At 44.1% G+C, this 27900-nt stretch overlaps 1 protein-coding gene across 2 annotated transcripts in view; it reads right to left on the bottom strand.

The window, feature by feature from the left end:
- Positions 1-27900, bottom strand: part of bcar3 (BCAR3 adaptor protein, NSP family member) — a 51551-nt gene that overhangs the window by 18237 nt on the left and 5414 nt on the right. Inside the window, exons 2-6 of one of the 2 annotated variants that reach the window (XM_069520657.1) lie at positions 26911-27038; positions 22626-22740; positions 9024-9198; positions 8246-8482; positions 4084-4126 (exon numbers count right to left, since the gene is read on the bottom strand). In XM_069520657.1, coding sequence (XP_069376758.1) covers positions 4084-4126; positions 8246-8482; positions 9024-9198; positions 22626-22740; positions 26911-27000 — 660 coding nt within the window. In that variant the 5' untranslated portion in view covers positions 27001-27038. Of the gene's footprint in view, positions 1-4083; positions 4127-8245; positions 8483-9023; positions 9199-15556; positions 15781-22625; positions 22741-26910; positions 27039-27900 lie in introns of those variants that run through there. The other variant, XM_069520664.1, reaches the window with a different exon arrangement.

Below are 27900 nucleotides of genomic sequence, written 5' to 3'. Positions count from 1 at the left end.
TCAAATACTCTCCAAGTGTTTCCAGGCTATTTTGTACAAAAACACACATAATAACTTAACGATGCAGTATATTCAGATACACACTGGACACGTAAGTACTTTCAACATAGTAAATGATCTGGTGTCCTGACACAGGTTTGGGAGTTTGTCGTCAATACATGTTGTGATATCATGCCTCAGTCTGAGCGTCACTATCGCTCAGTGAGTGTTCGTGATGGTCAGTGATCAGTAATGACTGTGATCGGGGTGAGAATCGTATCGATCGCTGCAACGTGACATCACACGAGGCCGGGGGGGGGGGTCAGTGGGTGCAATGTATTTCATGTGGCTCAATGAAAAGACAAACAGAGAGCGTGTCCACGTTTTCTGATCTCAAATGTTAAATGTTTGAATTTGTTGAATTTATTTCAACGACGACTCAAAGTCCCATTCACCCGTTCACACACATTCACACTTGTCTGTACTCTGCCCTCTTCTGTTTCATCACTCACACGCTTATGGAACAGCCATCAGAGGCTATTTAGGGTTAGGGAGCTGGGGATCGAACCGCTGGTGTTGGTGGACGACCCGCGTCGATCTCCTGAGCCACAGAAACCCAGCAAACTACTGCACTCTGTTGTTCTGCAGGCGACGGTACGCAGACCACACACGGCAAATACAACTTGTTTTAGGTGACATGTGTGTCATTGATACTGAAAATGAAAGAGTGAATTTCCTGATCGATGTTACTTTTGTGAGCAAATTGTTTTGTTTATAGTTTCATGACTTCATATAGTAAATTTGTAAAAGGCCCCAAGACCTTTGATAAAGCTCCAGACGTTTATGTGACATTTCGTTTCACCTTCATCTTTGTGATCGATGTTAGATTCACCTGCACCGAGACGCCCCCCCCCCTCCCCCCCCCCCGTCTGTTTGAATGTTTGTTGTTAAACAAGATTAATGTCAAAGCTCCAGGATGGATTATTTTCTAATCCCAAATTTTCAGCGTCTCATCTGCAGCGCGTTCATAAATAAATAACTTCAGTCACGGTATTTAAAAAAAAATCACATCATTGAAACTGGAAAGAAATACTAACCTCAAGTTTAAATTTAAAACGTGTTGACGTGGCAGAAAACAACTGGAGACACTTGAGGGACGGGGCTTTGAATTGTTAATCCTAATCTACAGTGTCTGACCCAGTTCTCATATTGATCATTACCCAGAATTACACTTTCAACAGCTCCAATAATCCAATAAAGAAAAATCTCTCGTCAGTGGCAGATCTGAGATTCTTAGAAATAAAAAAGTCGTGTTCGTACTGAGGTCAGGATTCTAAAGTTCTAATTTAGAATTAAATCAACGTTTGACGTCTAAGTGTGTGTTTACTACACGGTGAATATAAAGTCCCTCAAACAATGGGACAGTCCAGAAGTGGAATTACCACTGAACTCAACAGGATTACCGACGAGGAGACAGGAGATTATTCGTGTCAGTGCAGCACGCTGTTGTGTGGCTGCTGCCCAGCTGCCTGCTCTGCTTCCTCGATCATTGATTGGCCGTCCAGCTCATAGAGCGACAGGCGGTCAGGGTCAGTGGAGCTGATAGCTGGTAGAGGGGGGGGGGGGGGGGGCCCAGCTGGTGGGATGTTTGCCTGGTTGAAGTCGTGCTGACGGACTGGGACAGAGGTCCTGATGGATGGTTGGACTCACTGATTCACTTCCTGTCCTATAGGCTCTGATGGTTTGAACAAATCTGACCACTAGAGTGCAGCAGAGTGCATCACCGACACACAGCACACAACATTAGACCACAAATCAATTAACAAATTCATTAGCACAACTGAAATTGATGTGTTAAGCTCCAAACTTAATTAAATTCATAACAATGTTAAACTATTTAAACATATAAAAAGTCTTAAATCGATTTTTAAATAGTCATAAAAGATTAAATATCCACAATTTAAGCAAAACCACCAATTACAATTTCAATAAAAACTGGAATTGGGTAAAATCCCATTTTAAGCCTTTAAGTGTGTGTGTGTGTGTGTGTGTGTGTGTGTGTGTGTGTGTGTATTGTCTTTATTCAGATATAACTTCCTGATTGAAAACTAAATTGTGCTAAATGTTGAGATATTTCATTTCTCTGCATTGAATCAACACAACCTGGTCGATTCGCTCACGTGCTGATGTAACAGCCTGTTGTACGACGAATGAAAGAGCGAACAACAGTGAACCATCATCCATCAGAGGAAATTCTCCGTCTTCTATTTGTGTCTTTGCAGATACGATATTTTTTTTTCCTCTGATGAATCACTGAAACGATCCTGCAGCTACTTCACTCTCTCTCTCTCTCTCTCTCTCGGAGAACTATTCAAATTTAACCCAGCATCCATCACTTCAAAGATAAATCGACTTCCTGTCTGTGAGGGAATTAAAAACCTGTAATGGAGCAGAATTCAGACATCCAACACGCAGCTCTGGAAATGTTCACGAGCGGAGAGAAGAGAGTGATGACTTTGTACGATCGTTCTCAACAGACACTTCCTCCCCCTGCAAACCTCCGCCCCACACACTGTACACAACCAGAGGCCTGACTGCACTAAACAATACGAGGCTCATTGCCCAGACACCATTAATGTGCTTTTGACCTTTCACCACAGGATATTACACGGAGCACGTGTACTGTCTGCTGCCGCATGTGCATGTGTGTGTGCATGGATAAGTGCAAACACACCTGGAGGACCAGAGGTGACACTTTCAAACATATTCTACAATACACTGATACAGAAGCTCCATATGTGGTCAACACACACACACACACACACTGTTGACACTTGCTCACAACCCTAATTTGAAATACACAAAAGTGCTGTTTGTGTGTGTGTGAGAGTGCGTGTGTGTGTGTGTGTGTGTGTGTGTGTGTGTGGTTAGGTTCACTCCCACATGTGCAGCCTGCTCTCGTGGGAAGGACTGAGTTTGCTTTTCTCACTAAGGTGACAGCATCCAATCATATGAGCTAATAGTTGGAAGAAAAGAGGGATGGATGAGAAAAGAGGGATGGATGGGAGAAGAAAGGAGGTGAAGACTCGTGGATGAAGTTGGGACATGTGCTGTCTGCTGATGTGAAGTGATGTAACTCCAGCTGAAACGATCGGTCTGTGCTTACACAGATTGATTAGTCTGGAAAAAATCACGGATCAATTATTGAACATTCTTTTCAATGAACGAAACTTTTGTACCGATGGAGGAACTTTAGGAAAATGTGACAAAATGAAGAATTACAGACCAAAAATTATCAAATGCAAAAGCATCAATTGGTCGAAAACAATATTATTGTTTTGTTATTTCTGATTTAAACCAGGTCGTATCTGTCAACACTAAGAATCTCAGGCTTTTTATTTCTCAGCACTTGGTTGTTATTCACAGATTAGAGCTCCTGCTCATCGTTTCAGCTCGTTGTGTTCTTATCTTTTGGAGCGATGAAAGTCACGGAGCCAAAAATAAGAGAGGAAAGCAAAGACACGGACAGAAACAAATCAAATGTCAGGTGAGATGATAAAGTGACGAGAGAATGACCTCTCAGCCATCGTGTGTGTGTGTGTGTATGTGTTAATATGATTTCCAGCAGGTTAACATCAACACGGCGACAGTTTGTATGATTTAAAGTTGTATTATCCTCGCAGCTCGGCGGATATTGGTTTACACTGCAGATGTAAATGATGTTTCACATCCTGCGTTTGTCACTTAAGTTACAATAAAGTCAATTTTCTTACATTTGACCTTTGTTTTACCTGAACACCGAAGATTTATCTATTCTGAATAAAGAAGCATTGCGAACAGACGGGATCTTACTTCTCTTGCTTTGCTTTGTGTTTGTGCATCATTTGTTTTTGTACGACCCGTCCACAGATACTGTTATCGTTTTAAAACTGTGTGTAACTCGACGTCCCTTCGGTACACGGTGTCTTTCAACACACAGTGTTAAGACACACCGTGCAGAACATCTCGGGGTTTCTAACTTTCAGGATTTCAAACCTCAACACTTGGCAGTAATTACAGCTGCTGTGGTGACGTTTCTGCAGCATCACATCTGGTTGTTCCTACCTTCACGTAGTCCACCGTGGCATCCAGGCCGGCAGCAGGCTCCCTGGGGAACACAGACAGAGACAAGGTCCGGTTTAGAGAGCACATCTCGCTACTTGGGAACCCAAACTCCTGCGTCCGCCCCCCCCTGCTGATATTCACTCCCGGACAAACGAAGAAGTCTCTGAAAGGCTAAAGGCTCTTAGCTCCTCGCTGGAGACAGATCAAGGGTTTGGGTCCAAACCTGGTCCCAAGCTGGTGCTGATGCTGCTTCTCCTGAAAAACTGTGTTCGTTGTGGTTCAAGAGAGACGAGACACTTTTTGAAAAAGGGTCAAAATAAATGTCCCAGGTCCACATGAGCTATATTCTAGATTGAGAAGGTTCAGATCTGTACGGAGGGAGTTGAAAAACTGAACTGCTGAAACTCTGGGACTCTCTCTCTCTCTCTCTCTCCGTCAGTGGTAAACATGTTCACTCTCTGCCTCCCTCGCTCTCTCTCCTCCCCCACCACAACACACATAGCAGCCACACGCCTACCCTTCAGAGTCCACTGACAAATTCACAGAGAGGTTAGAGAGAGAGCACACACACACACACACACACACACACACACACACACAGCAGCTCGTCATCCTCAGTCTCCATCTTCATCACCTCATCTCCCCACTGAACTTTTTCCTTTTTTTTTAAAAGGTCAGAAAACTTTGTCAGAAAACATTTTATTTTGGCGTTGTGTGTTAATTACTACTCGTGCACGTACTCTCTCCTCTCTCTGCAGGAGGCGAACAGCCAGGGGCTTAGCGAAGGAGGTAATTAGGTTAAAATCCCCGACTACATTCGCAAAGGTTGGTAGTTAAAATCCCCTAAGCCTTCGCTGGTGTTCCCACGGGAATATTAGCACATTCCATTACTTACCAAACCAAATAAGTTTAGCTCTAAGCTTCTCTCAGTTTTAATGTGGCTCCACGTAATGAGCAGGATTTAGTTATGTAACTGAACAGAAGCCTCCATTCACAACAATGTCCCGTCATTATTCAGACAGGTGGAGGGCTCAGGCCTCTGTGGAAGAGCGGAGCGTGGCCACCGCTCCTGTTGCAGGTGTGCGGAGCTCTAATCCAACACATCCTGACACACACACACACACACACACACACAGTGCATCAACACAAACCTGCAGTGTGTGCTCCTCGCAGCAGACGACACATTGGCTGTTTGTAAAAACGTTTAAATCCTTTATTATTAGATGAGGAATAGAATCCGGACTGAATTATTTGAGATGGAAGTGATAAACATTGAGAGATAAAGTTTAAGTGCTCACCGGACCAGCCTCTCTTCCACTTCCTTGGCTTGTGTTTGTTATTTAGCACCAACTGAGCAACAATTTCTGTCACAACCTTGAGACAGAACAAGTTTTCCCAGGAATTTTCTTAAAATGAATCATGATGAAAAATAATCAGACATATTTAGAGTAGACACTGGGTGACGCCGGGAATCGAACTGGAACCTTGTTGCTGTGAGGCGAACACTGCACCACCACTGGTGCTATTCTAGTTTAGTTTAGTATTTAGCTGCTGCTGAAGATGAGGGAGAAGAGTGATGAAGGACGTTTCTGTGGTCTCAAACAAACAGCTAAAACCAGACAGTTCGGTTTGATACTGGAGCAGTGGTGTGTGTGTGTGTGTGTGTGTGTGTGTGTGTGTTGCTTCACTGGGGTCAAGTGGTTGGCTGTACCTTCACCACCTTCACCGAGCTGACCACCTGCCCCTCGTAACCCTGGCCCGGCTCTGCTGTCTCAGGCGGGGGTGCAGCGACAACCACCAAATACCAGACAACACCCATGTGAACCCTCCTGCAGCTGAACGTGCCTCCACTGAGGGAAAAACCCCATTTCTCCTCCAGGCAGGTCAAAGGTCAAGCTCGCACACTTGAGCTGAAGGAGTCGGCGTCTCACATCCAGCTCATCAAGAGGCGGACGGCTGACAGCAGTTTAATTATCCTGATTTCAGCACTTTAAGACATGAGACGTGTCGTGGATGCGTGATGCTCGACCATTCCAGACGACACAGACCCGACCACAGCTAACTTTGCCTTTTTTTTTTTTTCTGCTCATGTTGCAGAAACAACATCAGACACTGGATTTTTTTTTTTTTTTTCTCTTCTTCTCGTCGATGCCACCACAGAAGTGACCTGCGACACAGACAGAGGCCGGAGGAGCGAGGAGGACAGAAACAGCCGAGGCCACGGAGAGAGAGGAAAGAAATGAATAACAGGAGCAGGGAGGGCAGCGGCAGGACGCGCTCGCCACAGTCTTTTTCTGGCTACCGTTGTTCTTCTGCGCTTCACCACACAATACTCAGCAAGACCACAACTGGCTTCACTTAGGGACTGCACCATGTTTGTGTGTGTGGGAGGGGGGAGGATGAGAGAGGAGGAGAGGGATGAGCAGCGTGCAGGGTGTGCAGGCGGCCCACAGAGGTCACTGTGCTTCCACTGTCTGAGCTCACTGTCAAAATCTGTTCTGTTTTCTATTTTCTAAAATTGCACAGCAAATTGTTTTAGCAGCTGATGAACAAGAAATTTTAATTAAAGTTTCTCCTGAAAGTTAAAAACTGTTGAAACGATGGTTTGAAGTTTTGATCCAAACACAATCACAATAAAAGGAAAATTAAAAAGAGTTTAACTTCATCTGGTTTGTTCCTCCTCTCTTTCTACTTTTCACTCTTTCTTTCTGCTATATCCGTCTGCCTCCCATCCCTCCCCCTCCTGTCCCTCCCCCTCCTCCTCTCCTGGTGGTCTGCAGAGATGCCCACAGACAAGATGACCAAAGGGGAGCTAGTGCAGCAGAAGGTCAGGGGTCAAAGGTCAGCTGACAGCATGAGCGATGGAGATGCAAGACCAACTGGCCAGTGGTTTCATACCTCAAAGATACGGCCTCATATCTACAGAGAAGTTTAACAACATGAGTGTTTTTGAACATTTAGATGTTCTGTCTTTAATAATAACATTAAGAAAAGTAGTAATGGGGGTTTTCTGTTCCAAATAAATCTGAAAGAGTTTATTTTAATTATCCCCAGTTAAAACCACGAGGGAAACTTTTCCTGAGATCAAACTGTCCAGGTTGTATTTGTACTTGTATGATATACTTTGTGAAATTACTAATTATTAATAGCAGCACAGAATTTTGAATTGAAGTCAGTAAGCGTCACCTTAATATATCAGATTTTATTTTTCATCAGGATCCATGAATTACTCATGCGTCACTCATATAAAGTTTATAAGTCTACCTGTGTGTTGTTTCTCTGATCTCCAGACAATCACTGATGTTAAAGGACCAACCTGTCTGCTTTCACTCACATCATTTAGAGATCAATTGGAACGTTATGTTTGAGTCTCACATTTCAAAAAGAGAAAATCTGCACAAACTTCGTGGCTCATGAATCAAACAACGAGCGAGAGCATGAGGGCTTCGGTATCGAACCAGCTGCAGAGGCTGAATGCGACCTGGACAAATTGTGCTGATGTATGTCAGCGGCCTGTGAAATGTATCCAGCTCAGAGGCAGAGAGATGGAGAGACGGACAAAGAGTTCACAGTAATCTGTGATCTGTCCGGCCACACCCTGACCTACAAATGTAACCCAACTGCTGGGGGCTTCACACACACACACACACACACACACACACACACACACACACACACACACACACACACACACACACACACAAAGTCTGGCTACATCAGATACAGTCTGTTGTAACTCTACACTAGAGATGGAAAGATGGGAGGACATGATGAGGGAAGAGGTGTGTGTGTGTGTGTGTGTGTGTGTGTGTGTGTGTGTGTGTGTGTGTGTGTGTGTGTTCCCTCTGAAGTCGAGCTAACTGCTACACCCCCCCTCAGGGCTCGCTTTACAACCTTCCCTTTCTCCATCCACCTCCCAACCTCTCCTCTCAAAGTTTTACTTTTCCAGAGCCTGAAGACTCTGACACTCACAAAATCATTTGTTCAATCTAATGTTTGAACATAATAGAAAATATTAAAAACCCTAAAGACAAATGTCTTTCTTTAACTGAAGTCTTTCTTTAATTGTCCTGTGTTTTTTATCCACGTCTCTTCTCTTTCACCTCCGTCGTTAGCATCATAGATAAGCTAACTGATTGATAAAGACCTCATCAGTGTTTACCTGTATCCGTGGAAGTCGTCGATGATATTTTGAACCAGCGGAGACGTCAGAGGTTGATGGACGTGTCCAGGAGCCACAGACGCCTGCGTGTGATTGGCTCTGGGGTCCCAGGTGTAGTTCCCGTGGGCGAGGTTGTTCCCGCCCTTCTTGCGGCGAGGCATAGTCCCATGGATGGAGGTGGGCTGGTAGGCGGCGGCGGGCAACTCTGAGAGGCCCGGGCTCTGCCCCGGAGGAAAACTGGGGGAGGGGTAAGAAAAAGAAGAGGAAGAATTTGAGAAGATTTTCCTGCTTTGAAAGAAATCCTCGTCCAGATGGGATCATATCCACTTAAATCTCCTCTTAATCATTTGGTTTTATGTTTCAATCCCACAGACGTAGCTCTGAGGTAGGAGGCCGTGCTGTCCATGCTTTAGTGGAAACAAATGGAAAGATTGTTGCATCCCCTTGTTTTTATTTTTTCCTGACATTTGGTGCATTATATTTGAAAAGTTTGGGCTTTAAGTCAAGGATTAAATTATGGTTTGTGGGTTTGTTTTCAAATGTTTCTGAACTACTTCAACCACTTATTATGGAGGGGATACCGAAGAATATGATTATTTTTAATATTTGTTTTCCTGGGAACCAGCTTGTTCATCAATTTATAAGAATCTCCTCAGGCTGAGTTGGCTCCTAGAAAAGACTAAATACTGGAAAGAAATGCCAGCACAAAGTATTTAGGCTCATATGAGTCATTATCTGAGAGAGACCCAGAATTTTTCAGTCAACGCGACCATCTCACCCAGGCCTGGAGCTCAGGAGGTCCATGGAGGAGGCGAGCGAAGCCTGGAGCCTCCTGGAGGAGTAGGAGCTGCTGCTGGGGGCCCCAGGGTGGGGGGTGCCGCCCTCCAGGCTGTGATGTGCATGGAGCGACCTGGGCAGACTCGCAAAACGCCCCTCGGCCATCATCCTCAGCTCTGGAAGGAAACACAAAGATATAAATGTCTTATCTACATTATTCTGTAAAATAAAAGTTGCGTCATATCAACAAACTTGCAGATAAATCAGAGTTTATATTAAAATGTATTTATTAAAGTGATAAATACAACATGTCAGGTAATGAACTAACGTCCTCCTGGTGTCGTAACCTGACGTGCTTTCACTAACCTGGAGAGAACAGTTGTGTAACCAGGTAACACAAGACAGGAGAGTGAGACGTAACACACTCAGACACATGATGCGAAACACACAAACACACACTGACGTACACTCACATACCCTTACACATCATCATCACACTGAAATACACACATCGCCTGGGGGGAGATCAAACTTGTCATTACATAGTAGAAGTATTTTGAGCCTGGTAATGTGACACTGACTATACACAACGTTTGAATGGCTGGTGAGGGGATTCTACCAAAGATCTAAGTATTTGTCGTTTAAATACAATAAAAGTCTGCATGAAATTACGCTAAGAATACTTAAATCTATTCATTCTGATTCCAACTGAAGATTTTCTGAACTAGTGAATGTAAAACATAAACAATCTGATATTTAACACACCTATTGTTCTGTTTTTGAAAGATTTAAAAGGAAACTATTCTGCTCAGTGGAAGAAACAACCAAGATTCTCTGCTCCTCACAATGTGGCGTCAAGGACGATACAGATGGAAAATAGCATAAAGAAAAGGACGTCAAACAATAGTTCAACATCTCAGAGCAAGGAAAGAACGCAAATGTCAAAGATGACAAGATGTACCAAAAGTGGCGTCCTGTGTATAAAATGTTCCAGCTGAAGAGAGAGAATACAGAAAGAAAACGTCTGAAGAAATCACGAGAGATCGGACGACGTTTTAAACACGTGACTGAATGAAGCTTTTGATGATTACGGCCGACGTTAGTGTCTATGTGCTGTAAACAAAATACAAAACACTGTCGGAAAATGTTCTTGTTGTTGTGTCTTCAAATCTAAAGGTACGTAGAATAAAGATTTCGGACATTTTCATCTGTGAAAACTGACCAGAGATGAGTCTGAAGGACGAGAAACCACCTGAGGTCTGACTCCACCTCAGGTACAGACAGAGCATCACATCCTTCTGAGAACTGCTTTAAACACGTTACTACAACTTCATATTTTGAGTTATTGTAGACGTGGTCTAGAGACAGACAGACGGACAAGTGGGTGTGATTACACAGAGATGATCGTGACAGATAGACTGGCAGTGATGGAAAACACTGGATCGGGATCTTGATAAATTCCCCCGTGCTGCGTGGTGGTGATGACTGGACGCCATCATCTGCCCTGAGTCACTCAGCAGGAGGCAGTTAGTCACCGTACAAACTAAAATAACCTGAGCTGTCAACAGATGGATGTCGGAGATTAGAGAAACTCGTCCGATATTGTTAATCTCAGAAAACTAAAGGATCCGTCGCGAGCCACTAAGCTGCTGTTTGTTGTCGTGTCTCCGTCTGAAGAAACCTGATTATGATCGGAGACAGTAGCTGCAAGTTAAACTGGGGCTCGACGCTGCAGATGAAGTCCGACAGTTCTGCTGTTTTAAGTTAAAGAGTATTTTTGTTTTCGTTGTAAAACTAAAATTATCACCATCCAAACTACAGCTTTAAAATAAATTGACATATTGCACGTGTGTGCAGTATATTAGGTATCAGACTTTACTCTGTAGTTGTTCTTTACAGAAAATATTACAAATGAGAAATAACAATGATGGAAAAATAAGAGCAGGTATTTATTTTCTTGGACGAACGACGAGGTGGAACTGTGGGTGTTTAAAATGAGTTGATTCCACCACAGTCGAGTCGAGACGAATCAGGAATCTAACGTGTGACTTCATCGCTGTTTCCAAACGTTTTGCAGATCAAGATTAAAACGTAAAAATTACTTTTTTTACTTTCAGTTTCCATCTCTGAGAAAAATAAACATTATCGGCTTTGACTAACGTGGATGAGAGACTACAACACTTTCAATAACAGCTCCAGCTCATCGTCTGTTCAAGTTAATCCCTCACTTCACTGTGAAGCTGCAAACTGCAGAGAGGATCTGATCCCTGTTTACAAACACGGCCATTGTTAATGAGAATAAAGATGATTTACTCCAGGTTCTTATCTGAAACCTTTTTAAAATGAGAAGCACATCTGTGTGAACGTCTCCCACAATGAAACTAAACCCGGCTGCTGCAGGAGACCAGAGAGCTTCTGATGATGAATGTCAATAAAAATGCAAATGCTTTAGAGAAAGGAACAGCTGGCCAAGTCAATACACACACACACACACACACACACACACACAGACACACACTGTAAAAGTCCTGCTAAGGCATGTTAGGTCAGAGTGGGGATTCTTCTGAGAGGCTGAACGACAACAGGAGAAAGACCTATTATGAGACCTTCAGGGATGGTCATCTGTGTGTGTGTGTGTGTGTGTGTGTGTGTGTGTGTGTGTGTGTGTGTGTGTGTGTGTGTGTGTGAGTGTGTGTGTGTCCCTGACCATCTGCCAGACACACACACGCCTTCCTGCAGAGGAGAAAGGCTCGACTCTCCCCGGGTGCAGACAGCACTTACGCACATGAATACTCTGTCAATTAATCTTATAAATAAACGATTCGCGCTGAGAGCAACAGGAAGTTATTTCTACAGGGAGCGAAGGTGTGAGAAATCTCACTCTCCTTCCATCTCTCTTTTCCTTCTTCACCCTCTCCATCCATCCCTCCCTCCGCTCTATTCACTTCACCTTCTGCCTTATTTCAGTCGTTCTGTCCTCTTGACTCCCAACACATCCATCTTTCCTCAGAGACATCCCCTCCCTCCGTCTGTCCACCATGATGTAAGCACTTCTTTTGCTTCCTCACTCTGTCTCCTTTGTCTTTCTCCCTCTTTCTTCCTCGCCGGCCTTGTTCTCTCCTCCCTACAGCTGTTCAGTGCCCAGTCACTTCTTCCTGCACGTCACGCTCTCATGAAACTATTCTTATCGGGACATTGCTCCGCGCCTCCCTCCATCGTGGACAGACAAACTTTTATTTAAAGTCAATTCATGTCTAAAAACCTAAACCATGCCTCATGAGGTTTATACTGAAAAAGCTCCGATCAGGTCATAAAAATACGTTGCTTCCAGATATGCAGTCAACGAGTGATCCCATGTGAGAAACAAATCCACAGCGAGTGAGTGGGCGAGGATTTAAATTCGCAGCGGACGTGAAAGTGGAACGTAGAGGACAAGTAAGTCAACTTAAAGATTCTAGAGCTTTTTTCTTATGAGAGCTGAGTTCCACAGCAGGATTTATACGTCCTGTCTGAAAACAGCATTTCTGGACATTATCACACATGCATCATTTACAAATAATAGCCTCACTTTAAAAAGCCTGGCGTAAATAATGCGTGTACGCATGGTTACAGTTAAATATAACCTCCACCCCCCCCCCCCCCCCCACACTGATCCAGGCTGTTGACTGTGCGTCTCCTTCTCTGCAGCTCTATTATTGAATAAACTCCTGCAAGTAAACCAAATATTATTTTTCCTTGTGGTCTAAAAGACAAAATACTTTGAAATGAGGTCGACTTTGTCACCGACACTAGTGAAGACCTTGGGATGAGAACACACACACACACACACGAGGTATTGGGTGGGAAACGATTAACAGGAAGAGGAAGTGGCAGTGTAAACATTTAGACTGCAGGCCGCTCATTAGAACGGATCAGCCGCAATAAAACAAACTCTCTTCTCTTCCCTTCGCTCTTTCACTCTCTCCTCAGCTCTCGTTTTGTCTCATGGGCTGAGGACACAACTCGATTTAATCATATGAGAGTCAGTTGAATTGAATTTAATGTTTTGTTGTCTCTCGTCTTTCTCTCCGGAGAAGCAGGAGTCAGGAAGCTTTGTTGTTAATCCTCTGAATGTAGTAGTTTTAAAAATCATTGCACGGGAACGTAACAGCATCAGATATTCAGGTTTGGATGAAGATTTAATAATAAACACTAAATAATAATTTAGACTGGTCTCTCAGAACACACACACACACACACACGCACACACACACACACACACACACACACACACACAATAGGGAGTAGGAACACAAACATCATCATGCTTGGGAATGAGGGTTTTCCTCTTGCTGGCTTAAAGTGTCTTCCTGCTAAGGCATGCAAACACACACACACACACACACACACACTCTCACGAATACACACTCACACACCAATACACACTCACACACACACTAGTGCATTAGCAAAACCACCCCTGGTCAGAAGTGAACAATGGGAACAACTGTCACATGACCACAGTTTAGAGCCGGCCTTTGTTGGTCGGAGAGAGAGAGAGAAGTGTCCTACTGCGCTCTTCAGTGCGTGGGGCCGCCAGTGTGTGTGTGTGTGTGTGTGTGTGTGTGTGTGTGTGTGAAGTATGTGTGCAACATATTAATGAGGCTGTTATTAAATCCCACAGCGGTGTCTGCCATTTAATATATAGAATCTCCGTCCCTCTCTTTCTCTCTCTCTCTCTCTCCAGCCTTCACTCAAAGTCTACCCTCAGTGTGTGTCTGTGTGTGTGTTTGTGTTGTCTGTGGACACTCACTGATCACAGTCGGTCGGTGCGTCAGTGGCACATGAGATCTTATCTTAAAATAAAAGCAATGACACATTATAAGTCCTGATTCTGTATCTCACAGTCTCACCTGTGACCTCATCTATCATTGTCTTTGTGTTTTCACTAACTTCTCGCTAACGTCAGTGAAATGCTTCGTGTGAAGGTCTGTACTTGTGCACTAACTTATATATGATATATTGATGTAACCTAGGAGACAACAAGTCATTCTTCATGTCTAACATCACTCCATCCTTCAGATGACACGGAAAAAGACAATATTGTTAAGGAAAAGTTAAAGAGTAATCGGCTCATTAATTAGTAATAAAATAAAAGTTGTTTAACACCTGCTCCATGTTTCATATCCATCCTGTTCTCTAACGTTATCATATGATCAGTGTGATTTGTTTTTCTCAACAGCAGACAGAAAAGTAGTTCAGAGAAAAGTACAACACTTCTGCACAAAGTTGTGTTGCTACTCATGAACCATAAATCTACTCTCAGGCCCTGGAGTCAGTCAGACCGTCCGTCAGTCAGTGAGTCAGTCGGTCTTTGTAGAGACCATCAGGTCACATAGTGCTGACGGCTGGCTGGAATACCAACCACCTCATCCCAGTGGGGCAAGTAACACAACACCACACACACACACACACACACACAAAGCTCTGCCTCTGGAAGTACACAACATAACCATCGCACAGCAAAGCTCTTTGAATCTGACGCAGACACACTTCAACTTTTAATTAAAGTTTAAAACTCAGCAGCACACGACAATGACTAATGTCTGAAACCACCTGCTGCAAGTGTGTGTGTGTGTGTGTTCATCTGCACAACATGCATGGCAGTGACCCTACACACACACACACACACACACACACACAGATGCACACACATGTCAGTCTGTCATCGCCCTGTGGGTGGTTTGCTGTTTAAAGACGTGTTCTTGTAACTGAAGGTCAAGGTTTTCAAACAGTGACAAAATGTTCTCGGGCTGGAAAGTGAAGCTCCTGATAAAAGACGTTTCCTGGTTTGTTTGATTTGATCTGTTTTGATTCATCACATGTCGCCGTGACATTAAACTGCTGCACGGCTGCGTCACATCATTTATCACAAGTCTCATCCCGGAGATTTGATCTCAAACTGCTTCGGTAAAACAATCCCTGATGAGCAGGAGCCTTTATTGTATCTCTAAAAGTTCCAAGTGAGAAAACTTATTCAAGTAAATACAATAACAAGCAAATGAAAGAACCGTTGGTCTCGTCTGTCGTATCTCATGTGATTATCCCTGCTGGGTTTTCCAGAGTTAGCATCACCAAACCCAAAGACCACGGTTACACCCTGCGCCTTGGGATGGCAACTTATTGCTGAAAAAGTCCCTGAGAGAATCTGGCTCAGTGCAAACTGTCAACAACTCAGGGTGAAAAAAGGAGGGGGATGGAGAGACGGACGGCAGAGAGGTGAGCAGAGGGCGAGGGAGGTAAAGTGAAATAAGAAAAGCAAGACACGATGAGAGAGGTGGAATAAAATGAGGGGCATGAAATTAGATGAGAAGTCTGGAGAACGCAAAGACAAGAAAATAAAAAATCAATTCATCAGAGGAGATGAAAAGAAAAGATAACTGTCTCACCTCTGTCTGTCCAGTTACACACATTTCTACACACACACACTCACACACACACACACACACACACACACACACACACCTACTGTATACAACTAATTTTCATTCCTACCTGTCAGAGTGACCTCGTCCTTCCTCCTCTCTGAATCCTCTTGTTTGTATTTGATCTCTATTTGCTTGCATCAGAGTTATTCATCGTTAACGTGACTGACTGACTGACTGAATGACTGACTGACTGACTGACCGGCTGGAGGACTCCACTCACACTCATGCTCCTTCAGACAGGCAACAACAAGTAGCAGCTTAAGATCCCAGGCCCTGCCCTCCTCTGACTCTCTCTGGGGAGTGATTTGCAGCCCCCTGCCCCTCCTCCTGCTCCACTGTGTTTGGGAGGAGTTGTCTTTCTTTCTCTCTGGCTCTCTCTCTCTTTTTTTTTATACCCAACTTGTCTCTTCTCCACTCCTGCCCCCCCAGCACTGAAGAAAACTCCCCTTCTCCTCCTCCTGCAGCCTCCCCCACCTCCCTCCTGTGTTCTCTGCACAGCCTCATATTTCACGCTCCAAGTCTTTTTGTTTGCGGCCTCTTGCACCAACACCAGCGACTGCTCTGGCACTTTAGAGAGAAGATTTAGATGTGACCTAATGTTGCTATTTGCAGGGACCGGGGATAACGAGGGGGGTATGGGTGTGTGTGTGTGTGTGTGTGTGTGAGGTGCACTCAGGACTCGTGAAGTTTAACTGCTGGAGACGAGTGTTGGCTGGAACGTAAATCAACTCAGTGTCCTGAGTTTGAAATCGGGTCTGAGCGTTCGAGCAGCGCCGCCGTGGAACATGGAGGAATGTTGGTGGAAGTGGATGAATTTCATGTGGTGAGACGAGTAGAAGAGTAGAGGTGTCATGACACCAGGTATGAGGTCATGTTGAGTGTGTGTGTGTTTGTGTGTGTGTGTTTGAGAGAGTGTTGGCCGACCCTCAGGACGACACTCTCCCCTGTCTTTGTCCTCCTGTTCCTCTGTATTGTCTAGAGTTGATAACACCCAGACACGTGTGTGTGTGTGTGTGTGTGTGTGTGCATGTTTCTGTGTGTGTGTGTGTGTGTGTGTTTCCTTTCAGACAATACAACGAGCCCATCCTGCTGCTGCTATGAAATCTGGGATGATCAGATGGCCCGCATTGGAGACACACACACACACACACACACATGCATGCACACAAAAGTTGTAGGAAAGCAAAATAACCTTAAAAACAAACATGCACAGTATATTTTTTATAAATAAACTTGAATTGCATTCTTCATTCTTCACTATTTTCGATATTTGACTCTAACAAACATCCATTAAATGTTTAAACATAGTAATTTGAGCCTCGACCAGTCTTACTCACTGCAGCGTTCATTAACTTATGTAATACAGTTCATAACAAGAACAGACAGCTCCACACTTTTGGTTTCATTATGTGGTTTTACAGGTGAAATAACATGTTTGTTTAAAATCTGTGGAATCGTTCCATCACACCTTCTTCCTGTCTCACTGACTCACATCAGACATCGTCAAACACAAGAAGGATCAGCAGCTATGAAATCGTTAAAACCAATAGTTTTCACCAAATGACGTAGTTTTTAGACCAGTGGGTCGATACAGGTTCACAAGATTCTCCTCAAAGTCAAGACGTGACGCAATGAATTGGGAGTGGAGCAGATATCTACTGATATATCCAGGGGAGTATTAGTGAAAAGTACCTGAATATGAATCTACTTGCAGTACAAGTACACAAACATGTACAAAAAAAATATGGAAATCAATGCTGGATTGTGTATTTTTTTTTCCATGAGTCATTTTTTTCTCCCTGAGCATCTGTCAGTTCTATTTCACACACACACGTCAGGATTCTTTATGTATGTGTGAGGGTGGTGTTTCCAGGAAGCTGCAGTGAGTCAGGAGAATAATCTGGAATCATCTCTTGACTCACCTGGGCCCCGTCCAAAAACACATGCCCTGCGGAGGGGCAGAGGTGAAATCCTTGACTGACGTGTGTCCAGGTGATTTAAGATCTCAACAGGTTTAGTGTGTGAATGAACCTTCTGGTGAGTTTTAAAGAAAATATAAAGAACAAACGTCACGTTGATGATCTTCCATCGTTTGACTGGTGAAATTAAATCATCTTGTTGTTTCCCAGCTCCTGAAACGATCTCATGCTCATGTTCTTATTTTAAATTTTCTATTTAACTTCTATCTAAATAATGTTGATGCTGTCATATATGAGTTACCTTTATAATTTGTCTTGCCTTACCATACCTTTATATTTCATGAGAACAGAATTGAATTTCCTCGTTCATCATTTTATCATGTTAGTTTTGGTTTCACATTTTAATTCAACAAACGGACTTAAGGCTTTTATATGACGTGCGTGCGCTCTGTCGTCATCACCCATGTGACAGTGATTGGTTGGTGAGACCAGCACGCCTCTGACGCATTGAGGTTTTACAGGGGTCGTTACACGCACTCCACCAGTTCGCTAAGTAAACGTCCTCGTCGCTCAAACATTATATCGTCGGCGGTGAAGACCCTGAGAGTTCTCTTCTTCCTCTATTGTTTAATTCTGTCTCTACTTCCTGCAATATGAATATTTATGGAAGTTATCATGATAAACATTTCCATTTGTTAGGGTTACTCTATGACGACGACTTGATGTGAAGCACTGCAGCGTTTCCTCCTGTGGGAATTCACCAGTTATATTTAGACGATTTATCGTGTGTAAAGAACTAATTGCACCATTTGTCCAGCGCAGGAAGTTGACAACATCAAGGCTCACGCTCCCATTTAAGAGACCAAAATATTTATTTAACCACTTTTTAAAAAACTGTTTTTGCAGAAAGTGACTTCACGGATACCGTTGCGGCCATTTCCTGCACTTCCTGTTAACACCAGTCGTTAGGGCCGAGCCCTACTTTGGCAGTTTGGCCCTGAGGCGAAATCCCGTGTTGGCACAACGCCGCGCTGAGTCACTCATTTCCAATTACTGACCCACAATCCACCGCAGGGCGCCGATGTTTCCTAAAGCATTAAATAGATGGGGTTGGCTTCAACACCTACTGAAGCTGCAACTTGTGCGTAATTGGATTTGAGTCTTATTGATTTATTACACTTTGTTGTTATGAAAGATTGGAGTTTTCTGGAAACTCCTCAAAAGACCATGTGAACTTTGCAAAGGCCAATTTTCTAATTTCATCGTCCTCACTCTTTCTCCACTTTCTCTCCCCCCTCATTCCATCCACTCATCATCTCCCTCCCCCCTGTTCTCCTCCTCCACTCCCTTATTCCCCTTTATATCTATGCACACACATACTTGTGTTTCCGTGTGTGTGAGTGTGTGTGTGTGTGTGTTTCCAATCAGAAAAGTGTGAAGTGTAAACAGTTCAATGTTTAGACCACTCCTCATTCCTCTGGTCGCAGCCCGACAGTCTTGGAATAACAAAATAGCATCTGTCAAAATGTGTTCGTTCAGGTAGGATTTAAATCTATCAACTGTTTTCACTCGTGATAAAATTTACCCACTGACTTTCTACTTTGGTCCCATCTACCATCATGGAGGAGATACGGTTTAAAGACCTACACTGCAGCCGGCCACCAGGGGGCAATCCATATGATTTGGCTTCACTTTAAGGAGCTGACGCGTCGTCCATCTTTATTTGTCGTTTAGTTTTGTGGCTTATTTTTCTTCATCGTCTTTTTCATTATTTAAACTTAGAACTCCAGGTCAGTGTACGTTATCTTATTTTGTAATCTTGGATCAGTGTCATTCTGTTGTTTTGACATCCAGGAGATTAGAGCAGGATGTTCACGGGACTGTTGGTGTTACCGACACACGCAGACAGAACAAGATGTTTACGGTATTAACTCAGAGTCCGTCACCTCCAGACAGAGATGATCCTGGTTCAGCCTGGATGTGACATAAAAGATTTCATCTGTAAAGGTCATTAATGTGTAAACCTCTGCAAATGAAGAGTAATATTCTATGAAGCTGGGAATTTCTGTGTTTGTATTAGTTGCAAAATACTGTGTTTACAGTATCTTAAATATCTTCGCTCAATCCTTCCTCCTCCTCTGCAGAGAAAGTTTAAATCTGTGTTATTTTTCATTCCCTGGACATTGAGATCTGAGAACAAGCGTACTTCTCTTGACATCTATTTATCACTAACACACAGTTCTGCCTCAGCTCTGGCTCGTGAAGAATGTGGCGTGCGTTTGCCTCAGAGGTTGTTAATTAAAAAAACAGATCTGCAACAGCTGGCTGAAGACACAAGGCCAATTTGAACTGCAGGCGTCGTGAGCGACGTGAGGTCACGGCGCGATAAGTCTCGGGGAGCGCCTGAAAGTTTGGGCTTGAAAAAAACAGCTGACGAACAGAAGTGAACGGCACATACCTCCGCTATCCACGCTAAGCTGCTCGCATTCATTCATGGCACTCCCCTAAATATGTATGAAACGTTTTTATTCACCTGGCTGTGTGAGGAACGCTTCGGTCCCCTGATCCTCAAACACTCGTTCACGATGGACAGCAGTGATGAATAACAGACAAACATGTCAAAATGCCCTGAGTGACTTTTATTACTCATAACTGCAGCATCGTGGCTTCACTGCTGTTGATTTATACGTTCATAGCTACATGCACACGAGTAGAATGTCACTCAGTTAGCACATAGTACCTCCGCCAACAGCTCCCTCAGGAAACCACGTCTAAATTCACCAGATCCAGATTTTTACCTGGATCTGAACCAAATTTCAGACACTCAATAGATAATAGTTGGATTTTTCTTCTTCAAGATATATGAAGTTTTCCCAGACATCTAAGGGAAAATGTTGATAAAAGCTCCGTCGCACTGTGGTAAAGAACGCGATGAAGAAAAATTCCAGGATCCGCCTCTTTCGGGATCCATGACAAGATTTACAGGAGTTCTTTCCCATCCCTCCACAGAGTTGTATGGAAATGTGTGTTTGGTTTTGTTGAATCAAGTGAAGACATAAAAAAATAAAGTGTGTTGATGTACTTCAGTCTCGGAGCTCTGGACCCTTCAACAACACAGTATGAATTTGTGTTAGGACAATGGACCGCCCTGAGTATTCTGTCACCATGGTAACTTCACTGTCCTCCACACACACAAACAAGCACACACACTGTCTGCATGAGCACCTGTTAGCACACACACACACACACACAAGAACAATGTAAAGCTCGTGCTTTCTGGTATTCACATTATTAACTTCCTCAGCTCATTGAATTCAGGGACAAAACAGCTGCTGTGTATGAATGAATGAATGAATGAATGAATGAATGAATGACGACTAAAGTCAATGTAATTAAGTTTCACATCTGTAAATGACAGAAACATCTTTATTTGTAGAGCACTTATCTCAACAAGTCAGCCATTAATGTACTTTTAAAACACACATCATTCATGTGCTGATGTTTGCTTCAGTGTCGATTGACAATAAAGAAAAGAAGTTTCCCCGTTTTTTAAGAAACACAGCTGAGCTTAAAGTTCAGTGAAAGAATCTCAAAGACCGAGCTCGATAACCTTAAACTCAAACACCTCAAATATGTGAAATATGAGCAGACAAGTGCTCGTTCACCCTCTAATTGTTCTAATTGGAACATCTCTACTCCGCTGCTGCGTTTTATTTTCTGCCAACGGGGAAAGTACCTGGCACACACACACACACACACACACACACACACACACACACACACACACACACACACACACTCTAGACTTGTAATCATACGCTGTAGCCAACAAACAGTAATATGGTGAAAAGAACATGTGCCTGGACGCAGTGAGTGAGTTTGCATGTGCTTTATGCTGAAGGTGCTCTCACAGGAATGCTCTTATCTGGGTCAAATGTTGAGTTGGCATCTTTGGAGGATGCTGTTTGTGTGTGTGTGTGTGTGTGTGTGTGTAATATACCATTAGCTGAACAAATCTGTCCTTTGTGGTAATGATAGGGGTGGCAGGCTGCCAGGCAGACAGATAATACCACAGTAGTTGGTGACTGAGTGATTTCAACTAGAGGCTGTTTCACCTCAGCAACGCTCCTGGAGCTGCAGGCCGAGGCTCCGGCAGCGTCCGCACTCTGAACCCAGGAATGTCGAAATGTGTGTTTTCAGGCGCAGCGATCTGTGAAGTCCTCACCTGCAGTTTACTGTAATTCCTGCCTCGTTGCTCACACATCGCTTGTCAATCAAAAGGTGCAAGTGATTCTTTCCATGAATCCATGTACATACATGTCCCATTCTCTTCAGAATGATTTTAAAAGCTTTTCTTATTTTAATGAACAGAAAACGTAACATCTGTAAAACATGGCGCTGAGTGAAAAGATCCCTCGCCGCAGCTTGAAGGCTGTTTTTGTTTTTTTTTAAAGACCCTTCGTTCCAGATGGTTCAGCAACACGTTCGGGTTAACGCTGAGACCGGAGGAGACAATATGTCCTTATCGCTGATGCTTCGTGTAAAACGTTCAGAAAGTCTAGTTTCCTAAAATAATTCAATGAAAACAACTCGTGTGAGTTATTGAAGATGCATTGTTAAGCCATGAAAACACACATTTTCATTTTGTCTTTACAAACGGTTGCAGAGGTGTCCCTGTGCTCCACATGAAGAGACTTAACCAAAGGGCTATCGTCACTCGTAGAAACTGGACTCGTGCGAGACTCAGTCACCGGGACAACAGTTGTATTTCACAGTATAATGCATGGGAAACTGAGACAACAAAGAACCTTCACACACACACACACACACACACACACACACACACATCCAGACATTCAATCACACACTTCTAGACGTGATTAAACTCAGCGGGACTGCCGGCCTCAGCACTCTTCTCCCAACTTACTGACAGCTTTGGAACTATTCCCTCTTATGTGTGTGTTTGTGCGACACAGTGTTGTCCTCCCGCAGACAACCCCCACCACCACCACCACCACCGGCAGACCCCCCAGGCAGGAGCATGTCTTTACATGACACCAGGGCTATCAGTCTCTGTCGACTCTCTGGGTACACAGACAGAGACAGAGAGATGGTAGGGACCTCAACAACACGGAGCCAGAACCAACAACCTGATCACACAGATAAGGAAAGATGATGTTTGGTCAACCGTGTGTGTGTGTGTGTGTGTGTGAGTACCTCTCCTCCTCTCACGCTCCTGGAGGAGGCGTAGAGAAGTGAGGAGGTGCAGGCGGTGCAGGTGATTGTGGACTCCCAGCTCCAGCAGGTCATACTCTGAGAGGTGGAGCAGGTCCTGGAAAACATAAACACACACACCTCGTTAATTTGAAGGCTGCCACTAAAAAAATCTATTTAAATCAACCACTGAGAACGAGGTGAGATCAATACGTATATTTGTACTGAGAGGTTTCACAATTTTTTAAAACCTTACATCACCAAACGTTCCCTTGGTGAAGGTCGTGCACATAAAAGAGAAGCAGCAAAAATGTGAAAAGCTGGAACCTTGTTGCAGATTAATTTTCTTCCCTCAGCTGCAGCTTCACTGAAGTGATCCTGCTGTAGATCAACTGTGACATTCGATATCAACACAAAACCAGCGTAATGTTCACCAGAAGTTTTTTATTGATAATCAAGGCTCGGTGGTGGAGCTCACTGCATCTTCCAGCCACCAACGTGACCCCCAAACATCAAACTGTCTCCAGCTACAAAAGCTGTACATCGTGAAACATGAAGCAAATCTACAACATCAACAAATAGTTTTCAAAGCCAAGAGAAGGTTTTCTGGTTCACGAACAAAACCTGGACTGAGTTGTTTCAGATTTGCACTTTACACGTGATGAGGATGAAGACATCGTGGTCTCATTCTCAAATTTACTGTGGTGTCCACTTGTCGGAAAAATTAAAACCAAAGTCCTGTCAAATTCATTGAAGTCAAAAATGACACAAAGAGATCTGACCCCGTCCCTCAGGCTGCGGCGTGAACTTTGACACGAAACTCATCAGATTCTCAACCCTGACTTTGACCTGCGTCAGATGGTCTCGTTACTCATGTGACACTTTAAGAGCCAACGAGAATATTTCCGGTGTCACTGCTTTGGTCTCAAATTGGGACACAGACAGTCAGTCATAGCTGAGGACGGTCTCTCACATGTCTCCCCTGTCGGGTCCCTTCCCTCCTGGTGGCTCCTTCGTCTCCACCCCTCGTCCTCACGTTTTATGACTTTGCTCGGGCGTCTGCAGGGCTCGACCTTGTGTCCTGGTTTAGAAAAGGGACCGAGCCACCGTCAAATGCTGCCGTGTTTCACTTCCTGTATTTACAGAGCGTCCCCGACGAACAAAGAGAGGGACGAGCTGATTGAAGCGAAGTTGTACGACTGTGTTCCTGATTCAATGATTTATGGCTCGGACAAGAGGCGGGTTTAATTTTTGACAGAACATGTGTTGCTCAGGTGTTTGGACTCAAACTGCGGGGCGTTAAAATACCACCTTGTCAAACACAAACAAAGAGAGGCCGTGGAGTAACCCCCTCCACTAACTCACACACTTCACAGAGGCTGGAGAGGAAAATAACATTTCTCTCTGGGGCCAAAACAAAAAACTAAAGGAACCTCAGTCTTTTGGTCTCAATAAGCATATCAACATCACTAATAGGATTAAATAAGTGTTATATACTTTGTGGTATAGCCGACTACTTTGCATTGTTTAATTTTGGGACATTTATGAAATGATGGAAGAATGAGAAGCATCGGAGGGGCACTGCAATAAGAAAATAAAAATTGTAATTCTTGGAAACTCGGAAAAGAGACGAGCGCGAGTAAAAAAAAAAAAGCTTCTTCCAAATATCGGAAATGCTAGTTTTTAAGTGAGGGAACAGATTTCACAAGCTATTGAGGAGATTGAAATAAAGTTTAGACCCTGGTCCCTGGAGTGGAGTAAACGTAGCTGTAGCTACTGTTGTGTTGTCTGGTGGAAGTTAAAGGTAAAACACAATCTGTCTAGACAACGTGGTGGCTCCAGCAGAACAGAAGAAGAAACGCTGAGGCCGCTGGGGCCCGCCTATCTTCCAAAAGTGTGCCGCCTCCTCCCCTCATCCTGCTCCTGTCATTACGGCACTGTCTTAAACACACACACACACACACACACACAAACACACCCTTCCCCACTTCAACCCTCGGTGTGGCATTAACGTAAATGACCCCTGAAATAGAGAAGGAGTCTTTGAACCAGAGCTCAACCTCGTTCAGTAATGGAGCTACACAAAAACGCCGACGCACACGTGTGAGTGACACACACTGTCATCACAGGACACTGCAGCTCAAAGCAAGGCCTTGTTTTGGTTTCTCGACAATACGACCATTCTCCGAGTTCATCACAAACAATACTCTGTTTGGATAACACACACGTCCATGAATATTAAGACACACACACACACACACACAAATATTAAGACACAAGCACACACACAGGACGTGAATATTAAGACACACACACAAGCAGAAACTGTGCACAATCAAAAATACAGTCACATACAGAAAGTTAGGAGCGATACACTCACCCACAACCACACGAACACACACACACACACACACCTGAATAACAAAGCAGCCAGTTGTACACATGCACAGTCACACACACAAAAGTTGCAGGAAAGTAAAATAAACTTTAAAACAAATGCACAAACGCACACACACACACACACACACACACACACACACACACACACACACACAGTATAGGGGTGTGTGTCACAGCTGATGTTTTGTCTTCTTTAACTTGTGTCTTTACTGAGCTGTCGTGGCACGTTGACTGCACTGACTATGTGTGTGTGTGTGTGTGTCTGGCATATCACAACCCTAATCTCTCTCTCTCCTCCTCTCTCTCTCTCCTCCTCTCCCACCATCGCTCTCGTCTCCCTCTTGTGTCCAGCAGCAAGTTGACATGTTTTCTTTCTGCGGATCACGCGGCGCTGAACAACAATATGAGCTCTCACACCAGACCTGTGGACGGTTGACATAACAGTCGTGAATGTTGGTTTTGTTCACGTCAGTGTTGTTGCAGCGATGAAGGTGCAAGCGAAGGAGAAGAGAGGAGACACGTTTAACACCTCATCATGCAGCTGGAATCTGAACTTTTTGAATTCAATATTTGTGGTGTGGGAACTTTTGTCTGAGATTATTTGGCCGAATTTGAAATAAAATGAAGCATAAAATAGTTTTGTGGTGGTTTCTAAACTCATCTGTGGTGAATGTTCACAGGTTACAAGTATAAAAGAGTCAGGAAGTGATCTTTGGTGCGTGATGGCAGTGTGGTGATGCCGGCTGCGTTGGTTTTAACGCTCACTGTGTGTTGTGTTGAACATCAGCCTGGATGGCTAAGAAGCACTGAGCCGAATATTGTTATTATAATATCCAGAGGACGGTTAACGACGCTCTGCTGAGCCCATTGTGACGGGAGAGCGGTGGAGCAGGGTTTCAGAGAGAGGCCATAATAATGTGTTTTAGTTTGAAAACCAACGCGATGTCCGTCCACACCAACTCACCACAAATAATAAAATATGAGACCCTTTAAATCCAGATTCATTTTGTGTTGTGAGTCTGTGAGTTGAACTGTGGAACGCGAGGAGAACACTTCCGTCTTCACTCGATGGTTGAATTAGACGAGAAGACTTTTTTTTCTCAACTTGTTTCTCTGCATCTCTTTCTAAACGTTTCGCCCATTATGTCTTCACTAATGACACCAGTGCATTCTGGGTAAACATTAGCAAGGGGTAATGGAATAATTCACGTCTTATTGGCTCATCAATCTCAGCTCCCAGCCAATGGTTGTTAAGCGTTTAGAACGAAGCGAGTTCACGGCTGGATGTTAAATCAGCCTCCGCATCAGTGAACTCTCAGTCTAATGGGTCTGTGGCGATAACGTTCGAATCGGCTACTTCATCAGGCGGCGGTGGGAAACTATTAATTAAAGTTTTCCAGATAGTAAACAGAAAAAAGTACAAACATTTGATGGTATAAACATGGTCTCATGATCAGATCCTTTAAAACAGACGTGCTTTTTATCTCTTTTTGTTTGGTTCCTGTTGGTACGTTTTAAGCTGTGTCCCAATTCAGGGACTAAATCCTCTGGAACACTGACTGATGACGAGGCTTTCTTACTTCGAAGGCTCCTTCAAACACACCTGACAGATGCGTCCTTCATTCCTCGACCCATCGAATCAGGCCGAACAACCCCAGGTTTCACTGATGATGGTAACTAGAGCAGCGTGGGCGGCCGAGCTGCAGGAGGTGCAGAGGCCAAACGAGGGACAAGCTATTTCTTATCAGGTGGCCTTCACAGTCTGTACGGTCTACTAGACCTAATCTACGAAGGACACGTAGATCAAATGCTCCGAGGCCTCTGAAGGTTGTCCCTCTGCATTAGGACACAGCTCAAACATGTTCCTGTTCATGTGCATGAGCATTACCTCTACACCATCATATTCCTGCTCCAGTGCGGTGCAGTACTGCGGCAGTCCCAGCTGGCTCAACCACCGGGAGATCGACTGGTGCTTCATGGTGCTGCATACAAACACCAGCTTCTTTCAGGTGGGACCTGAAACAGAAGGAATAAAAGAGCAGATCGAGTTTAAATGACGAGAGCAACAAACAATGTCAGATTAAATAGTTGCGTGCAATTACTACAAGCAGTCGAGCCTCAGGAAACAAGATGAGTCATCTCCGTTCAACGACCCTTCACCGCTAACTGCTCTGGAATCTGCCAGTTCACTATGAGCAGGATGTTGGAAAGTACAAGACGACGTGAATGATGCATGTTCACGATCACTTCAGAGGCGTCTGGGAGAAGGAACGAGGAGCAGTAATCACAGAAAGGTTGTGGGAGGCTTCACTGAAAATGTCTGGTTTGGTCAGAGTATTACTTTAAATAGTGTTCGAGGCGGCTCACTCCCTCACTGTCACTCTGCAGAAACTACACATCATCTCATTTTAATGAAACGATTTAAAGATGCTCACGTCTCCTCCTGGTTTTCTGTGTGTGTCACGTGTAATCTGTGCAGGACGACCGCTTATTTTCCACAGCACAGCAGCACAGCAGCCAAGTCCTGCTCTTTATCAGTCTCAGAGTCGATTAGCAGCAACACTACCCTGCAAACACCCCCGGGTGATGATGTCCCGGTCTCAGCAGGAGGCTGATACCGAGGCTGAGACTCTGTGTCTGTGCCACCAGTCAAGATAGAGTCTCAACTTCTCAAGATGTTGAACAGAGGGCTGGGGAACTGGATACTGAGAACAAGATATCACCCACACACCCGCCTTATCAAAATACCAAATTATAAGGAACTCTGGGCTGTCGTGTGACATCACACACACGAACGCAAGGTGATGATGTTAACATCTATGACAGATAAAGCTCAGTAAGTACAGCATATACAAGGGATGTCACGACAACCAATCAC

The sequence above is a fragment of the Paralichthys olivaceus genome, chromosome 3, assembly GCF_024713975.1.
Source record: "Paralichthys olivaceus isolate ysfri-2021 chromosome 3, ASM2471397v2, whole genome shotgun sequence".
NCBI lineage: Eukaryota > Metazoa > Chordata > Actinopteri > Pleuronectiformes > Paralichthyidae > Paralichthys > Paralichthys olivaceus.
Note: the sequence above shows the minus strand (reverse complement) of the source record. Positions and strands in the feature narration are given on the sequence as shown.